We start from the raw sequence: 25,787 nt of genomic DNA on the forward strand, positions 1-25,787 counted from the left end.
TTTGAGAGGCCCTAAAATGGTGGTATTCTTGGACCTATGTGACACCATCTTCACAATGAAATATATGATATGAATTTGATAGAAGTGCCGACGACTTCTTATACCTTCTTCATCAGTTTTTTGCAGGGCACCATCCGTAACGTTCAGGAAGGGACCTTGCAAGGCCTCGAAACTTTGGTAATCTTGAACTTGCTTTGAGGAAGGGACCCTGCAAGGCCCCAAAACACCAGTGCTCTTGGATTTGTGGGATCATGCAAGGTCCTGAAATGTTAGTATTCTTGTACAGGGGAACCTCGGATTGCGAATAACGCGGTTAACGAGCGTTTCGCAATACGAGCGCTGTATTTAAAAAAAATCCTGACTCGGTTTGCGAATTGTCTCGCAAAACGAGCAGCATCCAAGCCAAAGAGGTGTGCAGTACCGCGTTTGGCCTGAGGTGGGGGGGGCGCCAGGGCCGAGTGGAGCCATTCGGAAAGACTCTGAAATTTTCCGTTACCAAGGTTTGCTGAGGTCACCTGAGCTGTCCTCGGAAATTTGAAAATCGAAAATTTGAAAATGTCCGAATTTTAGGATTTTCAAAATTCGGAATTTCCGAAATTTCGAAATTCCTGAAATGTGAAAATTCGAGATTTCGTAAATTCAGAGTTTCGTAAATTCAGACATTTTTTATTTCGGAAATTCTATTTTTTTTATTTCGAAAATTCGAAAATTCAAAAATCGGGAATTCGAAAATTCAGAATTCGGAAATTCAGAATTTCGGAAATTAAAAATTTCGGAAATTCAAGATTTCAGAAATTCTGAATTCTAAAATCGAAAATTTGGAAATTCGAAATTCAAAAATCGTAAATTTGAAAATTGAAAATTTACGAATTTTAAGATTTTCGAAATTCTGAATTTCCAAAATTTTGAAATTCTGAATTTCCAAAATTTTGAAATTCGGAATTTCCAAAATTTTGAAATTCGGAATTTCCGAAATGTGAAAATTCTAGATTTCGAAAAAAATCGTAATTTCGAAAAATTTAGACATTTTTTATTTCGGAAATTCAATTTTTTTTATTTCGGAAATTGGAAAATTGGAAAATCAGAAATTCTAAAATCCACAATTCGGAGATTCAAAATTTCAGAAATTCAAAATTTCAGAAATTCAAAATTCTGAATTCTTAAATCGAAAATTTGGAAATTCGAAATTCAAAAATCGGAAATTTGAAAATCGAAAATTGGAAAATCGGAAATCCTAAAATTCAGAATTCGGAAATTTTCAAATTTCGAGTTTTTTAATTTTCCAAATTTCCAAAAAAAAGCTTAAAAACAAATGAAACGAAAACAAAAATGAACGAGCTTTTCGGCATGTCTAATGGTGGTATTCTTCGACTTACGTGACTCCGCCTTCACAATAAAATATGTGATAGAATTGCTGATGACTTCATAATTTTTTGAGCAATTTTTTTTTATCTGTTTTTAGCAGGGCGCCATCTAATCATATTTGCCAAATACCTTCAGGAGTGAAGCTTCAAGCTCTGACTTTACACTGATGACATCATACATGCAGGGAATTTATAACCCCTCCCCCTCCTCACCTGCACTTGGCTTTGCTCTTCTTCAGCCACTTGCTGAGCTGAGAATTGGGCTTTCGGTACCAGTAATAAAAGCCATAGGCCACCAACGGGAGGACAACCAGAAAGAGAAGCAGCAGGAAGACGATGAGGCCATCTGTAACTGAAGATCGGAGACATTTTATTGGTGGTCGCTGATTTAAAGGAGTGTCTAGTTTTTGGAATGTGGATCTGCATAACTCGGCCACTAACATTTCATAAAAGCTTTAACATTGCACAATGTTTACAAACGTTGTTTTCTGTCTTATAGCTTTCCCTGGTGATCCTGTTAGAAGGTCCCTGGTGAAGGAACTTCCTGTTATAGGGTGACAACGTGCTGCCTCTCTCTCAATTCTGATTATGCGTTGTCATCTTGTTACATTCGCCTCTGGTGGAGAGCACAAGTGGCCGTGCCTACACTGTTGGTCACAGGCAGATTACTTCCCTTGCTCTACTGACACCATCCTCTGCTCTACTGACACCCTCCACTGCTCTACTGACACCGTCCACTGCCCTACTGACACCGTCCACTTCTCTACTGACACCGTCCACTGCTCTACTGACACCATCCACTGCCCTACTGACACTGTCCACTTCTCTACTGACACCGTCCACTGCTCTACTGACACCATCCACTGCTCTACTGACACCATCCACTGCCCTACTGACACCGTCCACTGCTCTACTGACACCATCCACTGCCCTACTGACACCGTCCACTGCCCTACTGACACCGTCCTCTGCTCTACTGACACCCTCCACTGCTCTACTGACACCGTCCACTGCCCTACTGACACCGTCCACTTCTCTACTGACACCGTCCACTGCCCTACTGACACCGTCCACTTCTCTACTGACACCGTCCACTGCCCTACTGACACCGTCCACTGCTCTACTGACACCGTCCACTGCTCTACTGACACCGTCCACTGCTCTACTGACACCGTCCACTGCTCTACTGACACCGTCCTCTGCTCTACTGACACCGTCCACTGCTCTACTGACACCGTCCACTGCTCTACTGACACCGTCCACTGCCCTACTGACACCGTCCACTGCTCTACTGACACCGTCCACTGCTCTACTGACACCGTCCTCTGCTCTACTGACACCAACCTCTGCTCTACTGACACCAACCTCTGCTCTACTGACACCGTCCACTGCTCTACTGACACCGTCCTCTGCTCTACTGACACCATCCACTGCCCTATTGACACAGTCCACTGCTCTACTGACACCGTCCACTGCTCTACTGACACCGTCCACTGCTCTACTGACACCATCCACTGCCCTATTGACACAGTCCACTGCTCTACTGACACCGTCCACTGCTCTACTGACACCGTCCACTGCTCTACTGACACCGTCCTCTGCTCTACTGACACCGTCCACTGCTCTACTGACACCGTCCACTGCTCTACTGACACCGTCCACTGCTCTACTGACACCGTCCTCTGCTCTACTGACACCGTCCTCTGCTCTACTGACACCGTCCTCTGCTCTACTGACACTGTCCACTGCTCTACTGACACCGTCCACTGCTCTACTGACACCATCCACTGCTCTACTGACACCGTCCTCTGCCCTACTGATAGCATCCACTGCTCTACTGACTGACACTGTCCACCTTTAAGGCAAGCTAGGTTTATATTTTTACAGTGATATTTACGTTATTGTATATTTTTCCGTTTCCCTTACTATTTAGATAGTCCTGGCTCTGAACCCGATAATCTTTGATCTCTTTCCTGTTGCCCAGGTAGATCTCCACCTCCCAAAGGTTGCCTACCATTGGTCTACAGCAATCTTGTGCAGCCAACAATGGAGCGAGTGCATGAAGACAGGAAGGTCGGAGGAGATTGGCAGCACTGAGATATGAAAAAAGGGCCAATAAAGCCACTCCCTGCCTATCAAGCAGGCCATACAGGGCTGGGGGATGTGGGGGGGGGGGACATGTCGGCCTGTGACAGGCTGACTATGGCACCAAAGACGCTGAGCATGGGCACAGCATTCTCTAGGTCCCAAGGGCAAGGGTACAAACTGACCACAACACCACAGACCTGCCTTTGTGGATAACGTGGTCAGAAAAAGGGACAGGAAGGCATGGATTGTGGGGAGGACTGGCAGGATCACCAGGTATTTAGTCAGGGCTTTCCAACACACAATAATTAAAGCAACCGCCCAACAATCTGACTGTACATGTCTGCAAAGTGTGAAGAATCTCTGTCATATGCTGGGCATTTGTGCATCTCCCAGAGCAGAAGGGCAAGTATAGCCTCATTTAAAATGCAATAATGAAATTAAAAGTGTACCCTTGGGGGATTGACCCTAGACCCATTGACCTTTATTAAGGGCCTTTGGTGCCTATACGGACTGAATATCCCAAGCCGTTTTGGTATTAATTTGTGTTACCCACACAATTTATCCTGCTATGGCAGATCAAATCATTTATTTCTCCACGCTTTATGGCCTTGAGAATATGTGGTCACATTCTCCAGTGGCATACTTTTAGGTAAACTAATTACTTATGCAAACTATCTTATTATCTCACCTGTCCTTTCTTCCTTATTCCTGCATACTTTGCATCCACATAACTGCACCGCCTTGGCCCAATTCCGGGTTCATGTTTTACTTAATAGACTATATGTCCTCACCACGCACTATTTCACCTTTTCACCTTATCATTCCCTCACTTTTTGCACCTCCCGGCTGTTTATTTCGCAGCCCTTTTCTTACTCCCCCTTCACAGTTTTTTCTGTTTTTGCTTACCTGAACGCAGGTTCGGTGCTAGGGGGTACACCCTCTGGTGTCCCCTGTCTGACCCACCTCCTGCTTTCAGCACTACACTTTTTATTTCCCACGCGGCTACACTTATTTCACGATCACCGACCTGATCATAGACATGCGCCCCTTTATTAGTTTCAACTTCTTCCTGGACTGATATGATCCTTTCTCTTCCTTACTGTCCGTTTTGCAGTTACTAGTGAGGTAACAGTAATACATGTCACCACCTATTAGCAATCATTTAGTGGGATATATATCCCCACGTATTATCATTATCCTTTATGTGTTCCTTTTTACTTTATTAACATTGATTCTATTCCCCTTTTTATAGGTGGCCCGTGGGTCAATTGGTGCGGTCCCGGTGACCATCATTCCCTCTCTATGGCGGACTTGTGTCTCCCCTGGGGGGTGTCTCTAACCAGTCACGCCCCTCCTTGTTTGTCCTCGACTTGGGGCTTCCCGCCCCTTGGCTGGGGCTGAGCGCGCACGCAGACTGGTGCGCACGCACGCCTGCGTTGTGCAGGGAGACTGACCCGGTGATGTCATGACGCGGCTTCCCGCGGCGTTTTTGGCATTTCCGGGTTGGGATAGCTTATTAGGAGCCCTCCAGCCCCTGATTCAGCAGCGTGGATCTGTTGCTTGGCGGTCAGGCGGATGGCTGGCACTAGCTCGGGACTCCGTTTGGTAGCCAATTGGGGTTCCCACCGGTGCAGTTCTCCTTACCCCCAGTCCTTGCAGTACACTGCAATTGTCACACATACACATACCTCTGTTCTGTGACGCGCTGCTGCCTTCACCAGCAATGTTGGACACCTTGAACCATGCACCCATGTTATTCCCCGTCTGGATGCTCCATTCCATGGTCCCTTCCTCCTCACCTGCCTATGCCACCAGGATCTTTCTCTGTCATGACCTGGTCAAACCACCCAATAACCGTTATTATGGTAAGCTCACCTACCCCTTCTACCACCCTCCCCCCCCATTTCCCCCCCTCCCCCATGCTTTCCTTCCCCCTTCCCTCTTCCCTCCTCTTTTCCCCTGTCTTTCCCCCGGCCCCCCCCTTTCTCTCCTCCCCCCCCCTTTCCCCCCCCCCAATCCTTTTCACCCTTTTTTTCTTTCTTTTCTCTTCTTTTCTCCCCCCTCCCATCCTTCCCTAGTCCTTCCCTCCCTGCCTTTCCCTTCCCCTTCCTATCCTTTCCCTTCCCCTCCTTCAGCCTTTCTCTCCCTTACCCCGCCCTCATGTGTTGATCCCGAGCTTAACGCAATTGTAATATGGTATATATCATACATTTATACACATTGTTAGTACCATATATATATCTCTGTTTACACTTAGATTTCCACGGTTTATTATCCCCCTGTTCGCCACTGGGGGAACTCCCCCCGTTCACCTGGTCCCGCACATTAACAATTGACCCACGGGGTAAGTCTATATGTATTTTTAATTTTCTTTTATTGCATAGTGCTTTGCTGATGTATGTTATATGTCTTATTATATTACTTATTGTTTAGATTGGCTGTCCTGATGAAGCGGAAAACCCGCGAAACTAGTAGACGCCGACCAATCCTGGATTTGTACAATTGTTTTGCATTTTTAATCAAATAAATCTTTTTTATACCATCATTGTTTATTGCATTTTATCAGTACCAAGACAGTCCCCCCCAACACACTGAGTGGGTCATATTGGGTCTAGCTTCAGCAACTATTCCCCCACCCACTCTCCCAATTTTTTTTATCTCCCTGTCAGGAAGGGCATGCCAGCACCCAAAATGGCGACCATGGAGGTCGAGCTGGGTCTTCAGCTTCCACGGGAGCGCCGTTAGCGCGTGTGCGCTCCCGTGCGCGCGCATGTGCGCGCGCGCGTGCGCGCACATGCGCGTGCACGAGCGGGCGCCGTGGCGTGCACTCTCTGAGTGTTTTTGGCGCCAGACAGGCTATTTAGGCTGGCCTCTTCTTGGACTCAGGTGCTGTCCGTTCTATAGCGTTTAGCGAACCTACCTAGTAACCTGTATCCTGTTTCCTGTACCGTTGAACCGACCCGGCTTGCCTTTGATACCCCTGCTCTCCGCCTGCACCGACCCGGCTTGTTTTGGACCCTGCTTTCGCCTACTGATTCTGCTACTCTGCTGCCAGCCCAATACCGACCCAGCCTGCACCGTGACCTCTCTTCCGGCTTCCGCCTATGTTCTAGACGTATCCGATAGTGCATGACCCGGCTTGACCACTTCCTCTACCCGCTGACAGCTGCCTGGGACTACCACCTGCACCTGTGCCTCTCCGCTACCTGCTCAGCAACTCCAGCTCAGTGATTCACCAGCGATCCTGCAAGGCACTCGTGCGACTTTGTACTTTGGAGTCTCCTGTCCACTTTACCAGGAGCTGCAAGGGAGGCCGTCTTCCGCACATCAGGCTCTTACCGTCAGGGGCGTGACACTCCCAGAGCAGGGTTTCCAAACTGCAGCCCGTGGGCCAAATGTGGCCCTTTATCTGGCCCTTGGGGAACTGTTCTTTCCACTGATACAAGCCACTATTCCTTCTTCTGACACCAAAGATGGAGCACAATGCCTCGACTGACACTAAAGAGAGCACCATGCCTTTCTTTAACACCAACAATGGGGTGCTATTCCTCCACTGACACCAAAGAGAGCACTATGCCTCCCTTTAACACCAACAATGGGGTACTATTCCTCACATTGACACCAGAGATGGGGAACTAATTCTTCCACTGACACCAAAGATGGGGCACTATTCCTCTATTGACACCAAAGAGAGCACTATGCCTCCCATTAACACCAACAATGGGGTACTATTCTATTGACACCAGAGACGGGGAACTAATTCTCCAATTGACACCAACAATGGGGTACTTTTCCTCCCATTGACACCAGAGATGGGGAACCATTTATTCCAGTGACACCAAAGATGGGGCACTATTCCTCCACTGACACCGAAGAGAACACTATTTCTCCCATTAACACCAACAATGGGGTACTATTCCTCCCATTGACACCAGAGATGGGGAACTAGATCTCCCACTGACACCAACAATGGGGAACTATTCCTCCCATTGACACCAGAGATGGGGAACTAATTCTCCCACTGACACCAACAATGGGGAACTATTCCTCACATTGACACCAGAGATGGGGAACTAATTCTCCCACTGACACCAACAATGGGGAACTATTCCTCCCACTGACACCAAAGATGGGGCGCTATTCCTCTACTGACACCAAAGAGAACACTATGCCTCCCATTAACACCAACAATGGGGTACTATTCCTCACATTGACACCAGAGATGGGGAACTAATTCTCCCACTGACACCAAAGATGGGGCACTATTCCTCCACTGACACCAAAGAGAACACTATGCCTCCCATTAACACCAACAATGGGGTACTATTCCTCACATTGACCCCAGAGATGGGGAACTAATTCTCCCACTGACACCAACAATGGGGAACTATTCCTCCCACTGACACCAAAGATGGGGCGCTATTCCTCTACTGACACCAAAGAGAGCACTATGCCTCCCATTAACACCAACAATGGGGTACTATTCCTCACATTGACACCAGAGATGGGGAACTAATTCTCCCACTGACACCAAAGATGGGGCACTATTCCTCCACTGACACCAAAGAGAGCACTATGCCTCCCATTAACACCAACAATGGGGTACTATTCCTCCCATTTACCCCAGAGATGGGGAACTATTCCTCCCACTGACACCAGAGATGTGGCATTATTCCTCCCTCTGACTCCAATGATGTATTTTTTTTTAACTCCCACTGACCACCAAGCCTATATCATTGTGTGTATTACTTCCACGGGCCACTGCCCAGCCCCCTGTAAAGTTTGAAGGGCAGTAAACTGGCTCTTTGTTTGGAGACCCCTGTCCCCCAGAGTATGCTATAACAGATGGACTCCATCAAACACCAAGGGAGGGAAAACTCACAGTCGTCTGGTACGGGTCCACTGTCCTCGCTGCCACCTTGGCCAGACTTGTCACAGTAGGGGGGCGCCCAACCAGCGTGACAGTGACAGTGCTTGTTACTATTGCACACCTGAAACATAATGAAGGAACGGAGTTAGTGCGCAACACACATTGGTGAATCCCATTCTGTACAGGATAAAACACCTATCCCTTCCCTATGGGTGAGCATCTCTAATACAGTAGAAGAAACAATATTTCACTTGATTAAAGTATAACCAGGTGCTTGCTCAGCCCAACCTACCTCACCTATCACTTAAGTATCACTATTTGGTGGACCGGCCCAAATTGGCACACAAAGTAGCTGCCATTTCCAAGTGTAAAACCTGGTGGTTGTATTTGTTGGGTGTCTGTCCACAACTAATTGCCCCTCCTGTACCAACCCACATCAACAACCCTAAATGCCCTCCACAACCTCAGCTCCAAACATTGACCCACAACATCACTTTTAGCCCCTCAGTGTCAGGGCCGCCATTAGGAATTATGGGGCCCCTTAGACAGCTTCAGGCATGGGCCCCCTGGAGCAGAGAACCGGGGTGGGGTGCTGCGAATTGAGAAGCGGGGGGGTGCCGCCACTAATTGAGAAAATTGAGAAGCCTGGGGGGTGCAGATTGAGGTAGGGGGGCTTTGGGTGCTGACGAACAAAAAAAAGGGGGGGTTGCCCTGGGGACCTCTGGGCCCCTTACAAGAAAAAAATAAATAAAAAAAATATATAAAATAAAAGGGGGGTAGCCATCCGGGGCCCTGGGGACCTCTGGACCCTTTAATACATATATAAAAGAAAAAAATATATAAAAGAAAATTTTTTTAAAAAAAAAATTATAAAAAAAGGGAGTTTCCATCCTCTGGGGACCTCTGGGCCCTTTAATAATAACAACAAATATATATATATATATATATATATATATATATATATATATATATATATATATATATATATATATATAAAAACATTTTTTTTATAAAAAATAAAATAAAAAAAGGGGGGGGTTCCATCCGGGGCCCTGGCTCTGGCTCAGCCATGTGTCCAGCACAGTGGCAGTGTGCCACCCCCCTCCCTCTCTCTTGCACCGCTCTATCACCAAAAGATTGATTCATGCATTGTATGAATCTATCTATTGTCGCGGCTGCCACCCCCTATTCAGGTGTCCGGCCCCTTGGTGGTGGCAATTGATGGGCACACTGGCAGCAATTGATGGGGCACAGTGGTGGCAATTGATGGGGCACACTGGCAGCAATTGATAGGGCACACTGGCGGCAATTGATGGGGCTCACTGGCAGCAATTGATTGGGCACAATGGTGGCAATTGATTGGGCACAGTGGTGGCAATTGATGGGAACACTGGCAGCAATTGATGAGTACAGTAGCTGAGTTTGATGGCACAGTGGCGGCAATTTATGGGCACATTAGCTGCGCTTGATAAGGTTATTTTTCAGTTTCTTTGCCCCCCCCCCCAAATTTTTGAGCACCAGCTGCCATTGGTCCAGCACTGTCTTGACCGGTAAGGATCATATCTGCAGAGGTTCTCCAACAGTAACACCTGGTGGTTGTACTTGTTAATTATACTTTACTGCCCCCCAATGACAAAATCACCCCCTAGTGTCCACCCAAAGTAACAACCTTAAACCTAATGTTCTCCACAACATTAACTCCACCAATCGACCTTTATGTCCTCCACAACTTTATCTTCAACCATCAACCTAATATCCTTCACAACTTAGCTTCAACCCACAGCAACAGCCCACAACCTCTTTAATGCATGGTACTACTGCATATCTCACCCCATGTCCATTACATTGAGACAAACACTGCTCCAGTTCGATGAAGGAGGCATTCTTACACTGGCGATCTTCACACACCTGAAACCAGAAGAGAAGAGGGAGTTTCGACACGCGGTCTCCTGCATATATTTCAAGTGTTAGGGGTTCGAAAAGCAAATGGGAAATGACATGGCATTCCAGATTCATGAATTTATTCAGACTTGTTCTATAAAGCTGAAGGACATATTTCTACTCGCCCTAGTGGCTTTATCAGTCCCTGATCTGAGGAAGCCTTTTAGATGAGTGGTGGAAAACCTTTGAAAATGGAATTGAAAGGCGTTCTAGTTTCATACAGCTAGGATCACCACCCCAAGACCCTAGTACATGAAGATGTAGTCTCACCGTGGACTGTTGTTGTCTATATGTAATGTGAAGCCATGAAGGTCCATAGAAGGGTCATATCTCCATCCATGGTCCATAATGGTAATGTTGTATTGTTTCTTTGGTCGACTGATACCAAAAAAAATCATGCTGTCTCCATTTGTCTTCAATGGTCAACCATGCCCAAAAGATAGCACAGGCTGACAAATTGAATGACCTACTAGGTTCTTATAATTCGTGGAACTCCAGTGGCATTATTGAAGTTTTTCATCTCAAAGATGCAGTCAGTACAAACCACTGGACGTGATATGACGTCCTGGACTTCAGTGGGGAAAATCTGAATCATGGGGGCAGCTACAGGCATCATTCAGATATCTTTCTTTTCAGGCGGAGATTCTGTGCACCATAAGAATGATCAAAGCGGCATTTCCACCGCTTGATCGTTCTTATAGGCGACGGGAGGGGAGGCCCCCCTTCAACCACCATCCGGTGCTTCTCCGGGCTCTCCCATGCCATCGGGGGCCCGGAGAACGAATCGGCCGGAGCCAGATGACGATGATAGAGATTTCCAGGTGACCAGATGGCCACTGGTCATCTCTATGACCGTCGGAGCCCGGGCGTGACGTTATGACGTCACGCCCAGGTACCCGGAAGTAAACAAAGCCGTGATCGCGGTTGTCAGCATGAGATCTGTGAATTTTTTCCCTTGATCTCATGCTTTCCAGCCTGGAGGAGAGATGTGAGGGTCTTATTGATCACCGCATCTCTCCATAAAGAGGACCTGTCACACACTATTCCTATTACAAGGGATGTTTACATTCCTTGTAATAGGAATAAAAGTGATCAAAAAAAAAAAAGTGTAAAAAAAGTTTTGTTTTTTTTTAAAACGTCCCTGTCCCTGGTAGCTCCTGCTCAGAAGCGAACACACACATAAGTCCCACCCACATATGTAAATGCCGTTCAAACTTCGAAATTTCAGAAATTCAGAATTTCGGAATACTTAAAATAAAAAAATTGGAAATTAGGAAATTCTAAATTTCGAAAATTCGAAAATCAGAGATTAGAAAATATGAATTTTGAATTTGCGAAATTTAGACTATCCAAATTCTAAAATTCTGAAATTTGAAATTCAGAAATTCAAATTTCTGAAATTCGAAAATTCCGAAATTCGAAATTCAGAAATGTGAAAATCGGAAAATTTGGATTGTTGAATTTCTGAAATTCCGGATCCCGAATTTCCGAAAAATGCAAAAAAAACGAATGTGACGAAAACTAAAACAAACACATTTTTTGGCAGTGCACATGTCTAATTGCCGTATGTCCAACAAGTCTATCCAGACAACCCCCCCATATTCGGATCTGTCCAGACATGGACCTCCATGCTTACCATGCCGTCTCCACACTTGGTTCCTGTCATTACAAGGCCCGGATCGGAGGAGTCTCCTTCGTCTTCCTGCATCGAATAGGAATGTGCACCTCGACACTTCACCTCGTACCCATCAATGTTAATGGTGGTGTCCATGGAGACCGTGTTGTCCTGCTTGGGTTTGTCAGCGCTGCTTTGGCACTGGATTTTGCCACATTTGGCATCTCTGTCAAGGACAGTTGCAATAATATTATAACAAATTAATAACAATATAACCAAATATTACCCACCATTGCTAAATGCACCACATTCTAGTATACAAGATGTGTGTAATGAAGCGAGGCCCTGATATTTTTTTCCAGCAACCTGGGCTTTGACCTAGATGACTTTGATGAAATAACAAGGTGTATCTAAAGGAGGGTTTCCCAACCAGGGTTCCATGGAAGTCTAAGGAACCATACACACGAGAGGATCCATCCGCTGGAATTGATCCGCGGACCGGCTCCAGTGGATAGATCCCCTGGTGTGTACAATCCAGCGGATCTGTTTCCGAGGATTTTTATCCCCTGGGATGGATTTCCAGCGGATAAAAATTTGAAGACATGCTTTCAAATCTATCCGCTTGAATCCATCCCAACGGATTGATCCGCTGGTCTGTACAGACTCACCGGATCAATCCGTCCGAATCAATCCCCGCATGCGTCGTAATGATTCGACGCATGCGTGGAATTCCTTATATGACAGCGTCGCGCACGTCGCCGCGTCATCATCGCGGCGATGGCGCGACACGTCATCGCGATGGGATTTCGGCGCGGATTTTGATCCGATGGTGAGTACACTCCATCGGATCAAAATCCTCGCAAATCCTCGAGAGGATTTATCCGCGGAAACGGTCCGGTGGACCGTATCCGCGGATAAATCCTCTCGTATGTATGGGGCCTTAGGGTTCCTCCAGAGATTGCTATGGGTTCCTCCAGAGCCTGCTAGGGGTTCCTCCAGAGGTTGCTAGGGGTTCCTCCAGAGGTTACTAGGGGTTACTCCAGAGGCTGCTAGGGGTTCCTCCAGAGGTTGCTAGGGGTTCCTCCAGAGGTTACTAAGGGTTCCTCCAGAGGTTACTAGGGGTTCCTCCAGAGGCTGCCAGGGGTTCCTCCGGAGGCTGCTAGGGGTTCCTCCGGAGGCTGCTAGGGGTTCCTACGGAGGTTGCTAGGGGTTCCTCCAGAGGTTGCTAGGGTTTCCTCCAGAGGCTGCTAGGGGTTCCTCCAGAGGTTGCTAGGGGTTCCTACAGAGGCTGATAGGGGTTCCTCCAGAGGCTGATAGGGGTTCCTCCAGAGGCTGATAGGGGTTCCTCCAGAGGCTGCTAGGGGTTCCTACAGAGGCTGCTAGGGGTTCCTCCAGAGGCTGCTAGGGGTTCCTCTAGAGGCTGCTAGGGGTTCCTCTAGAGGCTGCTAGGGGTTCCTCTAGACTCTAGAGGAAACCCTAGCAGCCTCTAGAGGAACCCCTAGCAGCCTCTGGAGGAACCCCTAGCAACCTCTGGAGGAACCCCTAGCAGCCTCTAGAGTTTAGAGGCTGCTAGGGGTTCCTCCAGAGGTTGCTAGGGGTTCCTCCAGAGACTGCTAGGGGTTCCTCCAGAGGCTGCTAGGGGTTCCTCCAGAGGCTGATAGGGGTTCCTCCAGAGGCTGATAGGGGTTCCTTGAGCAATGAGCAATTCCTGCCTCTCAGATAAGTCCTGACTGACACCTTTGATCTTTTTAGCTATCTGTAAGGTAATTCCTCCCAATGACCACAAGTGTGAGGAACATTCTTCCCACCGACCATCACACTAATGTATCATGAGATGAAGATCTAGTTATTATTAGCAGAGGGTTCCCTGAGACCATACAGTTATTTCAAGGGTTTCTCTATCTTGAAAAGGTTGAGAAAGTCTGATCTATAGGGATGCCAGTCTGCCTTGTTTCACTTAACTCTGTACACATCTCCAGCAACCTCGAAAGATAAGGTAGTGTATATGGAAGGAGATCTAAACTGAGGGAACCATTGATGACAGCCCTCAAATGAGCTCCCAGTCCAGGTTCCCATCTGTGCGTCTGCTGCAGGGTGCGTTTGTGCGGGCAGAGCTCTTTATTTTGGATGGGTTGCTGTACATGTGCAAAACACGGGGAAAAAGTCCCGATCCTTTTTTGAAACTGCAGCCATATTGTTAGGATTAAGTTCACCAGCTGGTGGCACTATCCTGCTCTGGGCTGTTTGCTGCAGTTCCAGTGTCCACCAGCAGGTGTCTCCCAGGAGCCAGCAGGCTGGTGTAATCAGGCAAATTAGTGTTCAGCTGCTGGGGGGCTACTTAAGGCTTCTCCTCCCTTCCCCCGGGTGTGTCACGATTCTGATCCCTTCCTTGCTGTCTGTTCCTGATGCCTAGCTTGATCCAGTCTGTACCTCCCCCTGCCTTGCTTTTATTCGAGTACCTCGTTGAGATCCCTCTTCCTTGCAACCTTGCATTCCCTGTACCCTTGTCCCTTAAATGGTTTTTGTATATGTAGTTAGTAGTTAGGTTCCTTTGTTATTTGTCTTTTGGGGTTTGTTTATGTTCACGTTAAGGCCCCATGCACACGAGACGCTGTTAAACGCGAGTTCAGAGGCAGTTGGACACTTTTTTTCAACTGCCCTTGAACACATTCAATGTTATCCTATGTGTCCATGCACACAGTCTTGTTTATTGCCGTTTTTAGGCAGTTGCGTTAAAACCTTGTTTTTCCGGAAGAAAAAAAATGGGTTCAGACGCAAACTTTTTCCACGTTTCAGAAGCAAAACACGGCAAAACGCGATACCGGCGTTTTGCCGTGATTTTTTTTTTCTTTAGCCGTTTTTAAATGTGACCTATTTTTTTACATTAGAAATCTCCAAAATTATGGCAAATGATGAAAAACCATTAAAATATAAAAAAAACTGTAATTGCTTGCATTGCATTGTGGACAATCCACAACTTGTGGCAGGTGACGTGACAAGTGGACAATTCACAACTTGTTGCAGGTGACGTGACAAGTGGACAATTCACAACTTGTTGCAGGTGATGTGACAAGTGGACAATTCACAACTTGTGGCAGATGACGTGACAAGTGGACAATCCACAACTTGTGGCAGGTGACGTGACAAGTGGACAATTCACAACTTGTGGCAGGTGACGTGACAAGTGGACAATTCACAACTTGTGGCAGGTGACGTGACAAGTGGACAATCCACAACTTGTGGCAGGTGACGTGACAAGTGGACAATTCACAACTTGTGGCAGGTGACGTGACAAGTGGACAATTCACAACTTGTGGCAGGTGACGTGACAAGTGGACAATTCACAACTTGTGGCAGGTGACGTGGCAGGTGACGTGACAAGTGGACATTTCACAACTTGTGGCAGGTGACGTGACCAGTGGACAATTCAAAACTTGTGGCAGGTGACGTGACAAGTGGACAATTCACAACTTGTGGCAGGTGACGTGGCAGGTGACGTGACAAGTGGACGCATGCAACTTATATGCGTAGTGTGAACCTATGGGTGCAGGAGTGTGGAACAACTGGCAAGAATAGCACAAAATGTTTCTTCGTCCAATGAAGAGCCGGTATAGGCAGACTTAGATCAGCGTCCAATCAAAACTTACTGGGGTTTGCACTTAATAAAGTTGCCGCCCTGCGCGTCTTTCCCGCAGTTTCCATATCGGTCTCCGGCCTTGTTCACATCAACGAAGCAAATGTCGGGGGCCGGTTGGGCTCCTGGAAACACACCCAAGAATAAGACGGTTACTTCAGGTCCGGTAAATTATTTTTCTTACTAGACATGTGCACTGCCAAACAATGGCTTCATTTTCCTTTTAGTTTCATTCGTTTTTTAGCATTTCTCGGAAATTCGAAAATTCGGAATTCGGAAATTCAGAAACTGGAAAAAATATTAATTTTGAATTCGGAAATGCGGATATTTTGAAATTTTCGAATTCTGAATTTCCGATTTTCAAAATTATGAATTTTCAAATTCTGAATGTTCGAATTTACGAATTTTCTAAATTTCAAATTTCCAAATTCAGAATTTTCGAATTTCTGATTTTTGAACTTTCGAAATTTTAGATTTTTCAAATTTCCAAATATCCGATTTTCAAAATTCAGAATTTTCGAATTTTCAAAATTTCAAATTCTTTTTTTTTTAATTTCCTATTTTCGATTTTCCGATTTTCGAATATTCGAATTTCCGATTAACGTATTTTTGATTTTTGAGATTTCGAATTTACAAATTCTGAATTTTTGAATTTAGAATTTCCGAATTTCCCATTTTTCGAATTTCCGACTATCTAATTTTTGATTTCCGAAATTCAGAATTTTGAATTTTCAAATTCAGAATTTTGAATTTTCAAATTCAGAATTTTGAATTTTCAAATTCAGAATTTTGAATTTTCAAATTCAGAATTTTCGAATTTTCAAATTCAGAATTTTCGAATTTCTGATTTTAGATTTTTTGAAAATTTAGATTTTTCAAATTTCCGATTTTCAAAATTCAGAATTTTCGAATTTTCAAAATTTCAAATTCTTTGTTTTTGAATTTCTTATTTTCGAATTTCTTATTTTCGAATTTACAAATTCCGAATTTTTGAATTTTGAATTTCCAAATTTCAAATTTTTCGAATTTCCGATTATCAAATTTTTTGATTTTCGAAATTGTATTCATTTTATTCAATTTCATTTCAATTTATTCATATTCAGGATTTTCTCATTTCGAATTTTCGAATGTTCAAATTAAAAATTTTCTAATTTAGAATTTTTGATTTTCCGATTTTCAAATTTCCGATTTTCAAAATTTGAGAAATTTCCAAATTCTCACATTTCGGAATTTCCAACATTTTGGAAATTCGAAATTTCGGAAATTTAAAATTTCTGAAATTCAAAAATTCAGAATTCGAAAAGTTCGAAAATTCGGAAATTTCGGACCTAACAAATTTGTCAAAATTTGTTAAAAAACAAATTTGGAACTAAACAAATTGCACTTTTCTTTTTCTTACACCGAGGACTGTACAGAGGACAAGGGCCCATCAGCTGGATAAGGAGCAAAGAAGATTTTTTTTACAACGTTATACGGAAAGGGTTCTTTTTAGTAAAAGTGACTACTCTGTGACACATTGTCTTTATTTTCCTTTTAGTTTCATTTGTTTTTTAGCATTTCTCGGAAATTCGAAAATTCTGAATTCGGAAATTCAAAAACTGGAAAAAAATTAAATTTTGAATTTGGAAATGCGGATATTTGGAAATTTTCTAATTCTGAATTTCCGATTTTCAAATTATGAATTTTCTAATGTTTAATACAAAAATAGTAGTAAGTACTTGTCCGGTAAGTTCTAATTGTATAATATTAGTTGCTCTATTATCTTAGAAATTGACCTACCTGAGCCCCACAGGTGAACGCACTGCTGCTGGTGGGTCAGACACATGCCGTTCATACAGTACGCCTCTCCATAGGCACAGGAAGAGCCGTCCATCATGTAGACATTGGCCGGGCAGAAGGCGTTGTCCCCACGGCAGAATTCCGGCAGGTCACAGCCACCCGACTTATCTCGGCACTGAGTCCCAGCTGTCTTTAGCTGAAGAAGAGGATTTACAGACTTATTTTACAGTTCTTGGAAATAATGTTCCATGTTGTAGAATCATCCAAATAACAAGACACCTCATGGGTGGGCCCAGGGTAAAGGTCTCATAGGTTACACCAGGGCTCGACAAATCCCGGGCGCCAGGTCGCCATGGCAACTAGAAATAGGGTCCTGGCGACTTGGCTTGGAAGGGGGGGCTTTTTTGTGAGCTGGCACCATCTGGTGGTGAGCCGTTGGTATTACAAGTTATTACCACCAGATGTGTAAGCTGGCGCCATCTGGTGGTGGCCGTTGGCATTACAAGTTAAACAGCAATTCTAATGTAATTTTTCACTATTTTCACTGCCATCTTCTTCCCTCTAATTAGAACCCCCAAACATTATATATATTTTTTATCCTAACACCCTAGAGAATAAAATGGCGATCGTTGCAATACTTTCTGTCATGCCGTATTTGCGCAGCGGTCTTGCAAGCGCACTTTTTTGGGGAAAAAATTACACTTTTTTTAATTAAAAAATAAGACAACAGTAAAGTTATCCCCATTTTTTTTAATATTATGAAGGATAATGTTACGCCGAGTAAATTGATACCCAACATGTCACGCTTCAAAATTGCGTCCGCTCGTGGAATGGCGTCAAACTTTTACCCTTTAAAATCTCCATAGGCGACGTTTAAAAAAACTCTACAGGTTGCATGTTTTGAGTTACAGAGGAGGTCTAGAGCTACAATTATTGCTCTCGCTCTACCAATCGCGGCGATACCTCACATGTGTGGTTTGAACACCGTTTACATATGCGGGCGCTGCTCACGTATGTGTTCGCTTCTGCGCGCAAGCTCGTCGGGACGGGGCGCGTTTTCTGACTCCTAACTTTTTTAGCTGGCTCCTAGATTCCAAGCAAATTTGTCAACCCTGGGTTACACCATATAGCAGAGCTCCCTGGGACAACTGTGGGCAGTTTAGTAGATTTTCGGAATTTTCGTATTTTCCAAAATTTCAGAATTCTTGAATTTCTGAAGTTTCTGAATTTTTGAATTTCCAAAATTTCGAATTCCCGAAATTTCGGGATTTCGAAATTTCGGGAAATCGAAATTTCACAAGGAAACTTTTGGAAATTCTAAAATTTCAGGAGTTTGGAAATTTCAGAAATTTGAAAATTCGATATTAGGGAAATTCACAATTTTGAAAATTCTAAATTCCAAGATTCGAAAATCCGAAATTTAAAAATAACAGAAATTAGAAAATTTTGGACATCTGCAATTAGTTTAGTTCCGAATTCGTTTTTTAACAAATTTAGAAAAATGTGTTAATTTCTAAATTATCGAATTTTCCAAAATTTCTGAATTCTTGAATTTCTAAAAATGGCAGAACTGATGGTGCCTGGGTTCCCCTTTTGAACTGATGGTGCCCGGGTTCCCCTTTTGAACTGATGGTGCCCGGGTTCCCCTTTTGAACTGATGGTGCCCGGGCCCCCCTTTTGAACTGATGGTGCCTGGGTTCCCCTTTTGAACTGATGGTGCCCGGGTTCCCCTTTTGAACTGATGGTGCCTGGGTTCCCCTTTTGAACTGATGGTGCCCGGGCCCCCCTTTTGAACTGATGGTGCCCGGGCCCCCCTTTTGAACTGATGGTGCCCGGGCCCCCCTTTTGAACTGATGGTGCCCGGGCCCCCCTTTTGAACTGATGGTGCCCGGGTTCCCCTTTTGAACTGATGGTGCCTGGGGCCCCCTTTTGAACTGATGGTGCCCGGGCCCCCCTTTTGAACTGATGGTGCCTGGGGCCCCCCTTTTGAACTGATGGTGCCTGGGGCCCCCCTTTTGAACTGATGGTGCCTGGGCCCAGTACAGAAGGACTGGCTGTACTGCCTTATCAGCGGCCCTGCTCATCGTATTGTATTTTATTGTTCCAATTCTAGATATGCCCTTCAGCTATTTTTATGTACAGTATTTCTATTGGAGGTTTGTTGACTGTTTTGCGTATTCACTATCCGAGGCAAGTCCCAATTACATATGTGTATATAGAGCCAGATTCACGTAGGACTTACGCCGACGTATCTTCTTATACGCCGCGTAAGTCCACGGATCTTTTCTGCAGGCCTCTGTATACCTCATAAGTTTACAACCATCGGTAGAGTTGGCGCATATTATCTCCTGCAAGGTGGTCCTTCAAGACTATACAGTGGAACCTCGGATTGCGAGTAACGCGGTTAACGAGCGTTTCGCAATACGAGCCCTGTATTTTTAAGGATCATAACTCGGTTTGCGAGTGTTGGCAGGATTCAGGCCAACGCGGTATGCAGTACCGCATTTGGCCTGAGGTGGGGGGCCGAACGGCGCCAATAAAAGGCGATCAGCGCCGTTCAGAAATGCTCGGAAAGACACAGAGATACTCCGTTCCGAGGTCAGCGCCGAGGTGTCCCGGCTGTTTCCGAAGGCTCTCCGGCGCCCCCCCCCCCACCTCTGGCCACATGCGGTATTACATGACATTGAAGTCAATGCGGAACAAATTATTTTAGTTTCCATTGGCTTCTATGGGGAAACTCGCTTTGATAGGCGAGTGTTTTGGAAACACGAGCATACTCCTGGAACGGATCATACTCGTAATCCGAGGTTCCGCTCTATTGGTCATGCTTTGTATCCGATCCTTACCTTACAGTTGTAGCAGCATTCCCCATGTGCGCACTGAGCCCCCTCCTTTAAGGTGCAGTCTTTGGCATTGCAGCAAGGATTGGTACATTCCTGCACAGAAGAAAAAGTGGCTCATGAGATTATTGACCTCAGATTTAGATGAAACAAAGATTTGCCTAAAAATGCCTAAAATTTGGCCACGTGAGCAACACTAGAGGGATTCTGGAGAATTATTATCTCTCTCTCTCTCTCTCTCTCTCTCTCTCTTGATAGATACAGTAGATAGATAGATAGATAGATAGATAGGTAGGTAGATAGGTAGATAGGTAGATAGATAGATAGATAGATAGATAGATAGATAGATAGATAGATAGATATAGAGATATATATATATATATATATATATATATATATATATATATATATATATATATATATATATATATATATATATATACAGTGGGGATCGAAAGTTTGGGCACCCCAGGTAAAAATTTGTATTAATGTGCATAACGAAGCCAAGGAAAGATGGAAAAATCTCCAAAAGGCATCAAATTACAGATTAGACATTCGTATAATATGTCAAAAAAAGTTAGATTTTATTTCCATCATTTACACTTTCAAAATTACAGAAAACCAAAAAATGGCGTCTGCAAAAGTTTGGGCACCCTGCAGAGTTAATATCTTGTACTGCCCCCTTTGGCAAGTATCACAGCTTGTAAACGCTTTGTTTTGTAACCAGCCAAGAGTCTTTCAATTCTTGTTTGAGGGATCTTTGCCCATTTTGCTTGTCTTGCAAAACGCTCTCAAACCAAGTTACTCTCAAACCAAGGTTTTACTGTACACATTTTACAAAGTTGTATTTATTTAGTCCTGACCACGATAAATTTAATGCGGAGCGTGACGGGACCCACCTCTGGCTCTCCGCAGTCGCATTGCTCTCCCTCCTCCAGGAAGCCATTTCCGCACTTCTTCCCCATCACCAGATCGTCTGTGTTGGGCATGTTGAACAGGCACATCCCTCCGCCTTTGGCGAAGTAATTGCGCAGCTGCTGCTGGCTGCATGAGCTGAACTTACGTGGGAAGGGATGTCTGCGGCATGAAGAACAGAAGAGGAACCAATGAAACTTCGAGAGGACATCTGACATTATACTGTACACACACACACACACATATATACAGTATGTGCTAATTGCCTCTTAAGACCCTTTGTCTTACCCTGTAGCAGCGGCCATGATGCACCCGCCTTGATCCGGGGTGGCTTCCTTACAGCAGTAGTCTTTGTCGTGACTCATCCCGAAATTATGTCCAATTTCGTGAGCCATTGTGGCCGCCGCACCGATGGCCAGTTCGGAGTGATCCTGCATTGACCAACAAAAACGAAATGTTGCCATTACCAACAACCCCACAATGCTCCACACGCTACAGAGCAGCCTTTCTCAACCTTTTTTTTTGGGGAACCCTTAAAATACTTTACAGATGTCGGGGAACCTGTGATTCAACCAAATTTATTGGAAGTCACCCCCTTACAGACAGCTTAAAAGTTGGTGTCATGCAGTTGGCTTTGACAAGTGGCGTTGGCCCTGGAACTATGCCAGCACCATCAAATGGGAGGTCATCCAACCACAAGCTTAAGGAACCCCTAGAAATCTCTGGAGGAACCCTACGCTTCCACCGAACCCTGGTTGAGAATGTCCGGTTCATTGGAAGTCACTGGGTAAAATTCCCCATGTACAATGGTGGTCAAAATGCCCCCCCTTAAAGGCAGCCAAAAAGTTGATGTCATGCAGTTGGCTCTGCCAAGTGGTGTTGGCCCTGGAACTATGCCAGCACCATCAAATGGGAGGTCGTCCAACCACAAGCTTAAGGAACCCCTAGAAATCTCTGGAGGAACCCTACGCTTCCACCGAACCCTGGTTGAGAATGACCGGTTCATTGGAAGTCACTGGGAAAAATTCCCCATGTACAATGGTGGTCAAAATGCCCCCCCTTAAAGGCAGCCAAAAAGTTGACGTCATGCAGTTGGCTCTGACAAGTGGCGTTGGCCCTGGAACTATGCCAGCACCATCAAATGGGAGGTCATCCAACCACAAGCTTAAGGAACCCCTAGAAATCTCTGGAGGAACCCTACGCTTCAACTGAACCCTGGTTGAGAAGGGCCAATTCATTGGAAGTCACTGGGAAAAATTCCCCATGTACAATGGTGGTCAAAATCCCCCTCCCCCTTTTTCTGAGGAAGAAAAATGCCCCCCCCCCTTTCAGGGAGCCAAAAAGTTGACGTCATGCAGTTGGCTCTGACAAGTGGTGTTGGCCCTGCAACTATGCCAGCACCATCAAATGGGAGGTCATCCAACCACAAGCTTAAGGAACCCCTAGAAATCTCTAGAGGAACCCTACGCTTCCACCGAGCCCTGGTTGAGAATGACCGGTTCATTGGAAGTCACTGGGTAAAATTCCCCATGTACAGTGGTGGTCAAAATGCCCCCCCTTAAAGGCAGCCAAAAAGTTGACGTCATGCAGTTGGCTCTGACAAGTGGTGTTGGCCCTGGAACTATGCCAGCAATATTATTAAGGAAGGTCATCCATTAAAAAGCACAAGGAACCCGTAGAAATCTCTAGAGGAACCCTACGCTTCCACCGAACCCTGGTTGAGAATGGCCGGTTCATTGGAAGTCACTGGGAAATATTCCCCATGTACAATGGTGGTCAAAACCCCCCCCCCCCTTTTTCTGAGGGAAAAAAAATGCCCCCTCTTTCAGGCAGCCAAAAATTTGACGTCATGCAGTTGGCTCTGACAAGTGGCGTTGGCCCTGGAACTATGCCAGCACCATCAAATGGGAGGCCATCCAACCACAAGCTTAAGGAACCCCTAGAAATCTCTGGAGGAACCCTACGCTTCCACCGAACCCTGGTTGAGAATGGCCAGTTCATTGGAAGTCACTGAGTAAAATTCCCCATGTACAGTGGTGGTCAAAATGCCCCCCTTAAAGGCAGCCAAAAAGTTGATGTCGTGCAGTTGGCTCTGACAAGTGGCATTGGCCCTGGAACTATGCCAGCACCATCAAATGGGAGGTCATCCAACCACAAGCTTAAGAAACCCCTAGAAATCTCTGGAGGAACCCTACGCTTCCACCGAACCCTGGTTGAGAATGGCCAATTCATTGGAAGTCACTGGGAAAAATTCCCCATGTACAATGGTGGTCAAAATCCCCCCCCTTTTTCTGAGGAAAAAAAAATGCCCCCCCTTTCAGGCAGCCAAAAAGTTGGTGTCATGCAGTTGGCTCTGACAAGTGGCGTTGGCCCTGGAACTATGCCAGCACCATCAAATGGGAGGTCATCCAACCACAAGCTTAAGGAATCCCTATAAATCTCTGGAGGAACCCTACGCTTCCACCGAACCCTGGTTAAGAATGGCCAATTCATTGGAAGTCACTGTGTAAAAATCTTCATGTACAGTGGTGGCCAAACCCCCCCCCCCCCCCATTACATTAGTGGTCAGTGTAAATCCCCATTACATTAGTGGTCAGTGTAAATCCCCATTACATTAGTGGTCAGTGTAAATCCCCATTACATTAGTGATCCGTGTAAATCCCCATTACATTAGTGATCCGTGTAAATCCCCATTACATTAGTGGTCAGTGTAAATCCCCATTACATTAGTGGTCAGTGTAAATCCCCATTACATTAGTGATCCGTGTAAATCCCCATTACATTAGTGGAAGGTGTAAATCCCCATTAAATTTGTGGTCAGTGTAAATCCCCATTACATTAGTGGAAGGTGTAAATCCCCATTAAATTTGTGGTCAGTGTAAATCCCTATTACATTAGTGGTCAGTGTAAATCTCCATTACATAGGTGGTCAGTGTAAATCCCTATTACATTAGTGGTCAGTGTAAATCCCCATTACATAGGTGGTCAGTGTAAATCCCCATTACATTAGTGGAAGGTGTAAATCCCCATTACATTAGTGGAAGGTGTAAATCCCCATTAAATTTGTGGTCAGTGTAAATCCCTATTACATTAGTGGTCAGTGTAAATCTCCATTACATAGGTGGTCAGTGTAAATCCCTATTACATTAGTGGTCAGTGTAAATCCCCATTACATTGGAGTTTTCTGTCTATTGATGGGTCTCCTCCCCTTCCCAGTTCATGGTGTGCAGGCAGTGAGGAGATAATGTGCTGTAACCTTCAGCAACCAATCAGTGAGGGGTAAGGATATGCAGTAACCTCTAGCAACCAATTAGTAAGCTGTGATAATGTGCAGTAACCTTTAGCAACCAATTGGTGAGTGGTAAGGATGTCCAGTAACCTCTAGCAACCAATCAGTGAGCAGTATTGATGTACAGTATTCTCTAGCAACCAATCAACAAGCAGAAGTTATGTGCTGTAACCTCTAGCAAATAATAAGTGAGCTATAATGTGTGCTGTAACCTCTAGCAGCCAGTGAGAGAGGAATTGAATTTGGGGGAATTTTAAATTTCGTACCTAGAGGGGGTGTAAAGTTAGCATGTGAAAAAGCGCATGTTTCCCGTACATAGAACTGTCCCTGCACAAAGTGTCATTTCTGAAAGGAAAAAAGGCATTTAAAACCGGACTTGCGGCTCTAATGAATTGTCGGCTCTGGCAATTACAGAGATGATTCATTCATAAAAAATAAAAAGCTGGGGGTCCCCCCAAATTCCATTACCAGGCCCTTCAGGTCTGGAAAGGATATTAAGGGGAACCCCGCCGTCAATTTAAAAAAAAATGACGTGGGGTTCCCCCCAAATATCCATACCAGACCCTTCAGGTCTGGTGTGGATTTTAAGGGGAACTCCCCCCCAAATTTAAAAAAAAAATGGCATGGAGTTCCCCCAAAAATCCACACCAGACCCTTATCCGAGCACGTTAACCTGGCCGGCCGCAGAAAAGAGGGGGGGACAGAGTGCGGCCCCCCTTTCTCCTGAACCGCACCAGGCCACATGCCTTCAACATGGGGAGGATGTCCCCATGTTAATGGGGACAAGGGCCTCATCCCCACAACCCTTGCCCGGTGGTTGTGGGGGTCTGCGGGCGGGGGGCTTATCAGAATCTGGAAGACCCCTTTAACAAAGGGGACACCCAGATCCTGCCCCCCCTATGTGAATTGGTAATGGGGTACACTGTACCTCTACCATTTCACAAAGGAAGTGTAAATAGTTAAAAAAAAATACACACAGACACCGTAGAAAAAATTCCTTTATTAATAAAAAAAAAAAAATCCAGCGGTGGTAATCCACTGTCGATGCGGCTCCCTGCTTCAACGTTGTCTTCTATCCTGCGACGGATGATCTCTCCAGCGACGAGTGATCAGCGGTCCAGTCCAGCGATGAGAAGATCCATCCGTCCAGAGCGCAGCAGGCGAGCTCCACTCTCCGCTGGACACAGCCCAGCGGAATGATGCGCTGGAGCTGTGACATTTCTTATATAGGGGAAGCGGCCACCCGTCACGTGACCCCGCCCCCTCTGACGCACCCTCGTACGTCACTGGGAAAGACCGGTATTAATTTCACTGCTTCTGAAAAAATGGCCGTTTTTAAAACTTTTTTTTGCATTGACACATGTTTCCTGGGACCCAGGTCCCCAAACACTTTTTAGGACAATAACTTGCATATTAGCCTTTAAAATTAACACTTTAGATTTCTCCCATATA

General features: G+C 45.3%; 1 protein-coding gene across 2 annotated transcripts in view; it reads right to left on the reverse strand.

Annotated features, from left to right (window-relative positions):
* The window catches only part of LOC120924637 (disintegrin and metalloproteinase domain-containing protein 33-like), a 184,093-nt gene that overhangs the window by 16,936 nt on the left and 141,370 nt on the right, over positions 1-25,787 (reverse strand). The window contains exons 11-19 of one of the 2 annotated variants that reach the window (XM_040335650.1): positions 21,335-21,477; positions 21,031-21,208; positions 20,138-20,227; positions 17,292-17,487; positions 15,526-15,637; positions 11,900-12,104; positions 10,153-10,230; positions 8,335-8,443; positions 1,578-1,710 (exon numbers count right to left, since the gene is read on the reverse strand). In XM_040335650.1, coding sequence (XP_040191584.1) covers positions 1,578-1,710; positions 8,335-8,443; positions 10,153-10,230; positions 11,900-12,104; positions 15,526-15,637; positions 17,292-17,487; positions 20,138-20,227; positions 21,031-21,208; positions 21,335-21,477 — 1,244 coding nt within the window. Of the gene's footprint in view, positions 1-1,577; positions 1,717-8,334; positions 8,444-10,152; positions 10,231-11,899; positions 12,105-15,525; positions 15,638-17,291; positions 17,488-20,137; positions 20,228-21,030; positions 21,209-21,334; positions 21,478-25,787 lie in introns of both variants that reach the window. The other variant, XM_040335642.1, reaches the window with a different exon arrangement.

The sequence above is a fragment of the Rana temporaria genome, chromosome 1 (genome assembly GCF_905171775.1).
Source record: "Rana temporaria chromosome 1, aRanTem1.1, whole genome shotgun sequence".
Classification (NCBI taxonomy): Eukaryota; Metazoa; Chordata; class Amphibia; order Anura; family Ranidae; genus Rana; species Rana temporaria.